General features: G+C 45.7%; 1 protein-coding gene across 1 annotated transcript in view; it reads left to right on the top strand.

Annotated features, from left to right (window-relative positions):
• The first annotated feature begins 3,259 nt into the window (after nt 1-3,259).
• The window catches only part of PPP2R5C (protein phosphatase 2 regulatory subunit B'gamma), a 100,680-nt gene continuing 91,020 nt past the window's right edge, over nt 3,260-12,919 (top strand). Inside the window, exons 1-2 of the mRNA XM_056545924.1 lie at nt 3,260-3,455; nt 9,322-9,387. Coding sequence (XP_056401899.1) covers nt 3,429-3,455; nt 9,322-9,387 — 93 coding nt within the window. The 5' untranslated portion in view covers nt 3,260-3,428. The remainder of the gene's footprint in view (nt 3,456-9,321; nt 9,388-12,919) is intronic.

Genomic DNA, 12,919 nt, shown 5'->3' with positions numbered 1-12,919 from the left:
GGAAGTTTGTAGCAAGGGTCCAGCTCCTGGGTGTGCAAAAATCACTAAAACTTAGCCTTTAATCGTGCACATAAAAACATGGAAAAATCGCCACTCGGTGGCAAGTGACATGTCACTTAAAAGAAGGGTGAAACGCCGACACGTTTCGAGCTGTTGCTCTTAGTCATGGCGTTGGTACCTTGTCACACGGGGGTTTAAATACCTGTTGGCATATGGTCAGGTCCCACCGTGGAAAGAACTCCCCGCCTACGTCAAACAGAATGTGACGTGGCGTGTGAAGGATGGCTGGAAAAAGGTGCGACCAGGTGAAACCTAATTGGGGTGCTTGATAAAGCTAATTAACCCATAGGTGACCTGCTTGCTGGCCAGCACATCCTGTTTGACGTAGGCGGGGAGTTCTTTCCACGGTGGGACCTGACCATATGCCAACAGGTAATTAAACCCCCGTGTGACAAGGTACCAACGCCATGACTAAGAGCAACAGCTCGAAACGCGTCGGCGTTTCACCCTTCTTTTAAGTGACATGTCACTTGCCACCGAGTGGCGATTTTTCCATGTTTTTATGTGCACGATTAAAGGCTAAGTTTTAGTGATTTTTGCACACCCAGGAGCTGGACCCTTACTACAAACTTCCTTTCCAACCCCTGTGGCAGCAGTAATGGCGGTTGATATGTGTGTCAGCCGGCCTTCCCACAGGGATAAAGTAAGAAGCATTATATTTTATCAATTGAAGAGGACGATAGAGGGAATTATATTGATTGGGAAATGTCTTTTAATGTGCTTGACAAGCTTCCACAATCTGTTGCTCTCCTGATATTGCAGACCTACAACTCCCATCATGCGCTGACAGACTGTGGGTTCATCTGAAATACTGTTCCCTACAATGTCACTCTCCAGCTCTTGCAAATCTACAACTGCCCTGGAAGCAGGCGCTTGAAAAACAAATCATAATTATAATCAACTACAACTCCCGTCACGCCCCCTCCCATAGACATGAATGGAGGGGGTGTGGCGTGACGTCACGTCCCCAGTCCAGGAAACCCAGAGGTTTCCGAAACTGGAGACGCAGCTCCCGCATAGAATGTGGGTGCTGCAGGGAGATTGCGGGGGGACCCAGCGGCGGGTCCCCCTCAATCAGACATCTTATCCCCTATTCTTTGGTTAGGGGATAAAATGTTTTTGCCTGGAATACCCCTTTAATACAAGGTTTCTCAACCTGTGGCTTTCCAGAGGTTGCAAAACTACAGCCCCCATCATGCTCTGACAGCCTGTGGGTTCACCTAAAGCAATTTTCCCCAACCTGTGGTGCTCCAGCTGTTGCAAACCTACATCTCCCAGCATGCCCTAACAAACTGTATCAATATACGACAGCCTATGGGTTCATCTAAAGCTGTTCCCTAACCTGTATCTCTCCAGCTAAAACTACATCACCCATCATGCTCTGACAGTTGAAAGGAGGCACTGGAGAGCCACGTGTTGGGAAACACTGCACAACAAGGGCATCTGGGTCAATGTCATCACTCAGTATAAGATCTATAGAAGACCCAGAGCAGAGCGATGACATCACCATACAGATGGCATGATGTCATTAAGCCTGAGCACCACCCACTAATGGCACTAGGGGGGGAGGGGGGTGAACATCCCAATATCATGACTCCACTAGATGGATTATGTTGCAGGACAAGATGTGGTGGATTTGACTTGGTTGTTCTGCCTTATTCTGGCCGCAGAATAGTTCGGAATTTACTAAACACATCATCTCAGCAATGCATTAGTCAGTAACAGACCTTACTGTAAGTGTAGCTGCGCCAGATGGTGTGTGCGGCCGTGAACATACCGCCCGCTGCAATCCCATTACAAACATGGAGAAGCTAAACACCATTAATAATTTTGCTAAATAATTTAGATAAAAAAAAAAAAAAAAAAGACAGAAGCTGAGGGAGTTGGGATAGCCGGGGGGGGGACAGAGGCTACACTGGTGTTTCCCAACCAGGGTGCCTCCAGCTGTTGCAAAACTACAACTCCTAGCATATTCTTTAAGGTATTTAAACCCTCTACATCGGCGTTTCCCTACCAGGGTGCCTCCGGCTGTTGCAAAACTACAACTCCTAGCATATTCTGTAAGGTATTTAAACCCTCTACCTACATCAGTGTTTCCCAACCAGGGTGCCTCCAGCTGTTGCAAAACTACAACTCCTAGCATATTCTGTTAGGTATTTAAACCCTCTACCTACATCAGTGTTTCCCAACCAGGGTGCCTCCAACTGTTGCAAGACTACAACTCCCAGAATGTGTGTGTGCTAAATAATTTAGATAAAAAATTAAAAAAAACAGAAGCTGAGTCGGGATAGCCAGGGGAAAGAGGCTACACCGGTGTTTCCCAACAAGGGTGCCTCCAGCTGTTGCAAAACTACAACTCCCAGCATGCCCAGAGACGAAGGCTGTCCGGGCACGCTGGGAGTTGTAGTTGTGCTTCAGTTGTAGGTTATACCGCAGTGTTTGCCAAAGATTGTCGGGGCATGCTGGGAGTTGTAGTTTTGCAACAGCTGGATGCCACTGGTTGGGAAACACAGTAGCACAACCTATAGCTGATGAAAAACTACAACTCCCAGCATGCCCGGAGAGTCTTTGGCAAACACTGCGGTATAACCTACAACTGAAGCACAACTACAACTCCCACCGTGCCCGGACAGCCTTAGTCTCTTTGGGCATGCTGGGAGATGTAGTTTTGCAACAGCTGGAGGCCACTGGTTGGGAAACACTGTGGTACAACCTATAGCTGATGCAAAACTACAACTCCCAGCATGCCTGGACAATCTTTGGCAAACACTGCAAAATAACGTACAACTGAAGAACAACTACAACTCCCAGCGTGCCCGGACAGCCTTTGTCTCTTTGGGCAAGCTGGGAGTTGTAATTTTGCAACAGCTGGAGGCCACTGGTTGGGAAACACTGTGATACAACCTATAGCTGATGCAAAACTACAACTCCCAGCATGCCCGGACAGTCTTTGGCAAACACTGTGATATAACCTACAACTGAAGCACAACTAGAACTCCCAGCGTGCCCGGACAGCCTTCGTCTCTTTAGGCATGCTGGGAGCTGTAGTTCTGCTACAACTGGCGGCACCGTATCCCTTCCCACCACCAGCCCCGTCACTCGGACAGACCCAACTCCCGCTCCACTTCTCACGATAAAACCCGGAGAGAGAGGGGGCGTGTTTAAACCCGTAGGGGGCGGGGCATCGATCTATAGACGTTGAGCCACGTGGTCGGGCGCAGCCAATGGGAGCGGGCGCTGCCGGAGGTGAGGCGCTGCGGCAGCAGCCTGGTAAGAACTGAGAGGAATAGACGGAGGAGGAGGCGGCCGGGGGAGGGGTGAGTGTCACCGAGAGCCGCCACCAGCCGCAGCCTCACAGGAGCGCCGCCATGCCGAATAAAAACAAGAAGGACAAAGTGAGTATCCGGCCGCGGCGTGTGCGGAGGGGGGCGGCGGCTCGGGGGACGTGCGGGGAGGCGCGGCAGCAGGGAGTGAACTTTAGCGGGCGCTCCGGGGCCTAGCCCTCTGCCTGGGTCCGGAGTGGTAGAAGTTGAGGGAGGCGGCGCCCCACACCCCCGGGGACCGGGCACACCTCCGGCATTACGGAGAGAAACTTCCCGGCCCCGGCAACATCTGGAGCTGCGGAAACAGAAATCTCCACCACCGGAAAGTGAGGCGCATAGCAACCAATCAGGACGCTGCTTTCACTTTACACTGAGCCGCTGTGTGAGAGCGGAGACCTGATTGGTTGCTATGGGAAACTCTTACACGTTGCCTGGCAGCCGTCCCCTCCCCGTGTGTCAATAAGTATTCACCCCCCCTGATGATTCTTCAATGGGACCTTCACCTCTCATGGTGTCACTTTCAATAGAAGTCAATGAAGTGGCCGTGATGGTTATTCAAAACTTTAATTGGCTCCTATAGGAGGAAAAATATCACGTGACTCCTATATCTTGTCTTCCATGTAACATCCTGGTCTTTTCTATGTTATAGACACCAAAATAATAGGTTATGTTTACTCAGGATCACCACACACCCTGTATACATACATTACTGATCCTGAATACTCACTATTCTGCTGGTGAGGTCACTGTGTACATACAATACATTACTAATCCTGTACTGATCCTGAGTTATATCCTGTATTATACTCCAGAGCTGTACTCACTATTCTGCTGGTGGGGTCACTGTGTACATACATTACTGATCCTAAGTACTTACTATTCTGCTGGTGGGGTCACTGTGTACATACATTACATTACTTATCCTGTACTGATCCTGAGTTATATCCTGTATTATACTCCAGAGCTGTACTCACTATTCTGCTGGTGAGGTCACTGTGTACATACAATTCATTACTTATCCTGTACTGATCCTGAGTTATATCCTGTATTATACTCCAGAGCTGTACTCTCTATTCTGCTGGTGAGGTCACTGTGTACATACATTACATTACTTATCCTGTACTGATCCTGAGTTATATCTTGTATTATACTCCAGAGCTGCACTCACTATTCTGCTGGTGAGATCACTGTGTATATACATTACATTACTTATCCTGTACTGATCCTGAGTTATATCCTGTATTATACTCCAGAGCTGTACTCACTATTCTGCTGGTGAGGTCACTGTGTACATACAATTCATTACTTATCCTGTACTGATCCTGAGTTATATCCTGTATTATACTCCAGAGCTGTACTCTCTATTCTGCTGGTGAGGTCACTGTGTACATACATTACATTACTTATCCTGTACTGATCCTGAGTTATATCTTGTATTATACTCCAGAGCTGCACTCACTATTCTGCTGGTGAGATCACTGTGTATATACATTACATTACTTATCCTGTACTGATCCTGAGTTATATCCTGTATTATACTCCAGAGCTGCACTCGCTATTTTGCTGGTGAGGTCAATGTGTACATACATTACATTACTTATCCTGTACTGATCCTGAGTTATATCCTGTATTATATCCCAGAGCTGTACTCACTATTCTGCTGGTGAGGTCACTGTGTATATACATTACATTACTTATCCTGTTCTGATCCTGAGTTATATCCTGTATTATACTCCAGAGCTGTACTCACTATTCTGCTGGTGAGGTCACTGTGTATATACATTACATTACTTATCCTGTACTGATCCTGAGTTATATCCTGTATTATATCCCAGAGCTGTACTCACTATTCTGCTGGTGAGGTCACTGTGTATATACATTACATTACTTATCCTGTTCTGATCCTGAGTTATATCCTGTATTATACTCCAGAGCTGTACTCACTATTCTGCAGGTGAAGTCACTGTACATACCTTGCCGCTCCCGGCATGCTGGGCATTGTAGTTTTGCAACAGCAGGAGGCACACTGGCCTATCTATACCCTGAGTAATTTGAGTATAAATGTTGCATTGTGGGAAGACGTACATGTTGTGTTATAGTCATTACAGGTCTGTAGCCCATTACAATTGTGATATGTATCATAGTCTCATGTTTCAAAGGGCATTAATGCCGAATCCAGATAATGATTTTGCCTTCCATAGATCATATACGTCACCTGTCAATAGTGGGATGCTGGCGTATACAAGCACCGACCCCATTGTCTTTAATTCGGCTGGTGACTATGATTGGGTAGTTTCCTGAATGTATACATGTTTGTTCTCCAAATTTTGGTGCGCTGCACTTGTCTTATACGTGCAGGAAATGACCTAAATGTAGTTACCAGCTGATGACATTCAGGCAATTAAAACGTTACTGCAGAGTTTTCCAAACAGTGTGCCTCCAGCTGTTGCAAAACTACAACTCCTAGCATTCCCGGACAGCCGAAGGCTGTCCGGGCATGCTGGGAGTTGTAGTTTTGCAGCAGCTGGAGGCACACGGTTTGGACAACATTGCATTTCTGTCCTTTGGAAAAATGACATATTGCCCAGAGATGTCAAAAGTTAAAGGGGTTATCCAGGAAAAAAAACGTATTTTTTTTTTTTTTTATATATATCAACTGGCTCCAGAATGTTAAACAGATTTGTAAATTACTTCTATTAAAAAATCTTCATCCTTTCAGTACTTATGAGCTTCTGAAGTTCAGTTGTTCTTTTCTGTCTAAGTGCTCTCTGATGACACGTGTCTCGGGAACCGCCCAGTTTAGAGGCAAATCTCCATAGCAAAACTTTTCTACTCTGTTCAGTTCCCGAGACAAGCAGAGATGTCAGCAGAGAGCACAGTTGCCAGACAGATAAGAACAACTCAACTTCAGCAGCTGATAATTATTGAAAGGATTAATATTTTTTAATAGAAGTAATTTACAAATCTGTTTAACTTTCTGGACCCAGTTGATATAAAAAACATTTTTTTTTATCTGGAATACCCCTTTAAGATCTCACCGTGTCTCAATCCTGAAACCTGTTGCGATCGAGTGTACGGCAGCGCACACCTTACTCCCCGGCTGTCACTCAAACCCGACTCATTCACTCCAGACTCCAGTGCAATAACTGAGTCCGACCAAGCAGACGGCCGGGGAGTGAAGTTCACTGCCGCGCACTTCACCAGGTCACAACACATGCTTGCAGAGATCGAAACGTTTGACATGTCTGGAAAACCTGTTAGTAGTATTTCTAAATGGGATTGACACTCCAAAATCTATGGGGTCTGTGTCTGTACAGTATCAGTATCCCGCTTTGACAGGTTGCCGCCGTATACGTACCGCGGAGGGCGCAGACGTAGTGTAAACCCAGCTTTAGTGTTACAATGCCGTAGCTCTGGTTTGGCCAGGTTTATTAAAGAAGTACTCTGGTGGAAAACTTTATTTATTTATTTTTTAAATAAACTGGTGCCAGAAAGTTAAAGGGGTTCTCCAGTGCTTAGACATCTTATCCCCTATCCGCCGCTGGGGACCCCCGTTTGTAATCAGTCCCCGGAGTGTGTTCGCTCCGGGTCTGATTACGGACGACCACAAGGCCGGCGGCTTGTGACGTCACGCCGCCGGCAGCGTGTGATGTCACGCTCCGCCCCTCAATGCAAGCCTACGGGAGGGGGCGTGATAGCTGTCACGCCCCCTCCCGTGGGCTTGCAATGAGGGGCGGAGCGTGACGTCACACGCTGCCGGCGGCACCGGAGAACCCCTTTAAACAGATTTGATGTCAGCAGAGAGCTCTGTGTTCCAAAAAGAAAAGAATTTCCTCTGTAGTATTCAGCAGCTAATAAGTATTGAAAGGATTAAGATTTTTTAATAGAAGTAATCTACAAATCTGTTTAACTTTCTGGCACCAGTTGATTTAACCCTTTTAACTTAGGCATTTGCATGATGCGCAGTTACCTAATAGACTTTCATTAGCAGAAGTGACTGAAGCACAAGGGGAATGGAGGCCATAGTGAAATTGCTTTCCTTGCAGACCTGTTTGACCCCAGACAGTCTATAGATCCCTTCCTGGAAATGAGTGGAGAGCTGTGTATTTTGTCAAAGAGCTCTACTTAATTTTTTTTTTTATTATTTATTTTATTTTATTTTATTTTTTTTATTGAAATTTTTCAGCTTCAAAGGGGGTTATCCAAAGATGTAACGTGTACCTTCTGTAATAAAAAAAATAAATAAAATGTTTTTAATTGGTTGATGCCCACCGAGCAACAGAGCGATAGGTACTAGCGTCCTCCACTCCCAGCCTCACAGCAATCTTCATCCTGCGGCCCCATTATAAATCTATGGGGTCGTCCAGAGGAGCTGGATGGAGATCGCTGCGAGCCAGGGAATGAAGCAGGTCATGGTGCTCTTCTCCCCACTCATCCTGAGTGGGGGAGACCCCAACCAATCGATACTTCTGACATTTCAACTGTTTTTCAAAGGTATCCTTTTTAACTTACCACTTATAGATCATTAAAGGAGTCCTCCGGCGCTTAGACATCTTATCCCCTATCCAGGCATATAATCCCCTATCCTTTGATCGCGGGGGTCTGGCCGCTGGGGACCCCCGTGATTTTGCACACCGCACCCCGTTAAAATCAGTCCCCAGCTATCACGCCCCCTCCCATAGGCTTGCATTGCATTACTGTCGATCACTGGGCCGGAGCGTTGTGACGTCAAGGCTCCGCCCACGTGTGATGTCACAACGCTCCGGCCCAGTGATCGACAGTAATCAGACCCGGAGCGAACAAGCTCCGGGGACTGATTTTAACGGGGTGTGGCATGCAAGATCATTGGGGTCCCCAGCGGTGGGACCCCCGCGATCAGACATCTTATCCCCTATTCTTTGGATAGGGGATAAGATGTCTAAGTGCCGGAGTACCCATTTAAAGGGGTATTCCAGTAAAAAAAAAACTTTATTTTTTTTTATCTGGCTCCAGAAACTTAAACAGATTTGTAAATTACTTCTATTAAAAATCTTAATCCTTCCAATAATTATGAGCTGCTGAAGTTGAGTTCTTTTCTGTCTGGCAACAGTGCTCTCTGCTGACACCTCTGCTTGTCTCGGGTACTGCACAGAGTAGAAGAGGTTTGCTTTTGCTTCTACTCTGGACAGTTCCCGAGACAGGTGTCATCAGAGAGCACTTAGATAGAAAAGAACAACTCAACTTCAGCAGCTCATAAATACTGAAAGGATTAAGATATTTTAATAGAAGTCATTTACAAATCTGTTTAACTTTCTGGAGCCAGTTGAGATATAGATAGTTCCCCCCCCCCCCCCCCCCCCCTGGATAACCCCTTTAAGACCCCCACCGATCAAGAACACAGAGATTCCTTGTGCTCAGATGTCTTCTAGCAGTGGTCTCATAACATTTGCAAAACTACTACTCCCAGCATGCCCGGACAGCCAATGGCTGTCCGGGCATGCTGGAAGTAGTAGTTTTACAACAGCTGGAGGTCCACAGTTTGGAACCACAGTTTTTTATAGACAGTAAATGGAGCAGTGGCCAAGCATTTGTAGTGCTGTTCCATTCATGCAAGGTATAAGGGATCTTATCTTGTGGACTGCAATTTTATTCTTCCCTGTTATCAACCACGTCATTCGGAGAGAAGGCTGGCTAATGGCTATAGTATACGTCAACGTGATTAATTCGGAGAAATGTAGAAACCTTCCTGCCCCCCATTGATCACTGCTGTATGTCACATCTCTGTTGTGAGAACCTCCAGACACATAGACATCTATAGGGGCTTTCTCATCCGTCCCTCTTATAACACCTTCACAGACCTGCACCATTACCCTGTCTGTCCAATGCAGGGGAACTTCTATGTAATGAATTTTTTTACTAATGAATCTTTTATTTTTTATTTTTTTTCATTCTATTCTAGGAACCTCCAAAAACTGGAAAAAGTGGCAAAGGTGGAAAAGAAGGACAAGATAACCCTGAACATGAAGTGAGTGGTGACCATAGGTTGAGGGTCCAGGCCACTGCGCAGCTCTGCAGGCATCAAGCGTTTCTCTAGTGAGCTGAGGGGGCATCACATTGGACAGCCCTTCTGACACACACATGCTGGGAGTTGTAGTCTTGCCACAGCTGGAGGCACCCTGGTTGGGAAAACTACAACTCCCAGCGTGCCCGGACAGCCGTTGGCTGTCCGGGCATGCTGGGAGTTGTAGTTTTGCAACAGCCGGAGACACCCTGGTTGGGAAACACTGATGTAGAGGGTTTAAATACCTTACAGAATATGATAGGAGTTGTAGTTTTGCAACAGCTGGAGGCATCCTGGTTGGGAAACAGGTTTAAAGGGGTTATCCAGGAAAAAAACCTTTTTTTTTTATATATCAACTGGCTCCAGAAAGTTAAACAGATTTGTAAATTCTATTAAAATAATCTTAATCCTTTCAGTACTCATGAGCTTCTGAAGTTAAGGTTGTTCTTTTCTGTGCTCTCTGACACGTGTCTCGGGAACCGCACAGTTTAGAAGCAAATCCCCATAGCAAACATCTTCTGAACTGGGCGGTTCCCGAGACACGTCATCAGAGAGCACTTAGACAGAAAGAACAACCTTAACTTCAGAAGCTCATAAGTACTGAAAGGATTAAGATTTTTTAATAGAAGTCATTTACAAATCTGTTTTTCCTGTATAACCCCTTTAAATACCTTACAGAATATGCTGGGAGTTGTAGTTTTGCAACAGTTGGAGGCACCCTGGTTGCAAAACAATGTGATAATCCTATGTGTATCAGGGGGGGTAGCCCTATATTGTACAATGTAGGATTTTTAGCTGTAATCCTCCCAGGGATTAGCCGTGTTATGTATCTGGTAGACGCCCATCGCCCTTCCAGCTATAAGTGACATTCAGGCTCCGTCGTCCCATCCTGGTTCTATTTGTCATTAATAGATCCATACTAGATCAGCTTCCACTCTTCAATCCACTTTCTGCAATGTAAGAACGGGCAGTTCTTGTTACAATCACTGCAGAGCTCAATGATGACATAAAAATCTATTGGTTACAGAACCCTTTTCTATAGAATTAGCCATAAACATCAGGTACGTGTGAGTCAAACTGCTCTCCCGGTCCCCCACCTACACGCTCAGGTCAGTGGAGCGTGCATGTATTATAAATGGTGAGAAGGATGAAAGTTGCTGCCATAATTCTTTGGCAGTAACTTGTTACCAAAAGAACAATAAGATCTGGCAATAAGAACAACATACCCGCCCAATCCTTCTCTCCGCTGACATCTGCTGTACTGGGATAGTCAGGAAGCCACCATTCACGTTAGGTGGTCAGCTGTTTTTGCCAAAATCGCCGAGGTCAGAACACTTGGCCAGCTTATATCCTCCTCATTAACAGGCTTAAAGGAAACGGTCACCCGTTCAACCGCACTATAACTCGATACACCCGGTTGTAGTGCGGGTGAACAGAAGACTGATGCTGGGTCTCGGACTGCTATACCTACCTGCAGTCCAGAACCCCGACCCTCCGAAGGTCCCCCATCTTTCAGCGCACACTTGTGCTCTGGAGGCGGGCCCGCCGACTGGATTTAAATATTCATAAGCGATGGTCACGTGAGTGCTCAGTAGGCACAAACGCTCGTGTGACCTGCGCTTAGGTCCATTAGGTCATTTTGTCCATGGGATGCTCTTGGGGTCAGCGACTGTCACTTGGGGCTTTCAGTACAGCAGTTGAATAGACTTCTGCTTGCTGCAGCTAAACCTGACAATATCACCTGAATGCAATATTTCCCAACCAGTGTGCCTCCAGCTGTAGCAAAACTACAATCCCCTAATGGAAGTTGTAGTTTTGCAACAGCTGGAGGCACACTGGTTGGGAAACACTGCCTTAATATGAGCTCCCGTTAAAGGGGTATTAGCCTGGAAAACTTTTTATTTATTTTATTTAAACTGGTGCCCGAAAGTTAAACCAACTTGTAAATTACTTCTGTTTAAGAATCTTAATCCTTCCAGTACTTATCAGCTGCTGTATACTCTACAGGAAGTTATTTTCTTTTTGAATTTCCATTCTGCCTGACCACAGTGCTCTCTGCTGACACCTCTGTCCATTTTAGGAACTGTCCAGTGTATGTGCAAATCCCCATAGCAAACCTCTCCTGCTCTGGACAGTTCCTAAAATGGACAGAGATGTCAGCAGAGAGCACTGTGGTCAGACAGAAAGCACATTTTTTTTTTTTTAAGAACTTCCTGTGGAACATACAGCAGCTGATAAGTACTGGAAGGGTTAAGATTTTAAAATAGAAGTCATTTACAAATCTGTTTAACTTTCTGGCACCATTTGATTTAACAAAAAATGTTTTCCAGGGGAGTACCCCTTTAAAGGGCTATGGTGTTTTTGATACCACAAATATGCTAATACATTGGGTGTTTGCCCAATAGTGATATTGGCGAGAGAGATCTGCATCGCATTGTGCACTAGACACTATGTAAACAGCAGGTCACTCCAAACTTGGCAGCGTCGTTTGTTGATCTCTTTTTAAGTAAATTGGACGAGGACAGGATCAGGCAGACACGTGCAGTCTGTAATCTGGCACCTACCACGTCTGCAGCCACCCGTGTCGGGGTAAGGCTGCGTCCACTTCTTGTTTTTGTACATGTCGATTATTCGACGGCATGTACCTTTTGACTTAGATGCACCTAGCATTTTTTCTCTTGCATATGCTTGGCCGATATAGCTTTACTAGACTTTTCTATGATTGACCTTGGAGTAAACATATACAGTGGTCCCTCAAGTTACAATATTAATCGGTTCCAGGGCGACCATTGTATGTTGAAACCATTGTATGTTGAGACCAGAACTCTATGGAAACCTGGTAATTGGTTCTGAAGCCACCAAAATGTCATCCAAAAAATAGGAAAAAGTGAGGATTAAAGAAAAATAAGTAGGTAACTAATATAGATAAAGCAAATCCTTACATATAAAAGTAAGAAAGATCTGCTGGGAGCTGTAATCACTGTCTATTTCAGTGTTTTTCAACCAGGGAGCCTCCAGCTGTTGCAAAACTACAACTCCCAGCATGCCCGGACAGCTGTCCGGGCATGCTGGGAGTTGTAGTTTTGCAACAGCTGGAGGCACCCTCGTTGGGAAACGCTGGTCTATGTAGAGGACAGGAGCTTCTTCAGGGTCCTATACAGAACACACAATGTCCTAAAAAAAAAATGGAGCCGCCCTCACCATGGCATAGGTTAAAAGTAGTACAGAACATGAAATACCTCCCTGTACTGTAGGGGGCGCTACCAGACACCAGTCAGTGCATGCACTTTAGGAATACAGTGGTTTTACCACTGAAATATCCATTCTGATTGGTCGGTTCTTCCAGCCATTGACATGTTTTGCAGATTCCATAGCATTGTATGTTGAGTCTGGTTTCAAGTTACAATGGTCCAGAAAAGACTATTGTATGTTGAGGCCATTGTAAGTTGAGGGATCACTGTACTGTATAGGGCAGTGTTTCCCAACCTGGGTGCCT

This window comes from Hyla sarda, chromosome 11, assembly GCF_029499605.1.
Source record: "Hyla sarda isolate aHylSar1 chromosome 11, aHylSar1.hap1, whole genome shotgun sequence".
Lineage (NCBI taxonomy): Eukaryota > Metazoa > Chordata > Amphibia > Anura > Hylidae > Hyla > Hyla sarda.
This window is presented reverse-complemented; position numbering and strand designations above follow the sequence as displayed.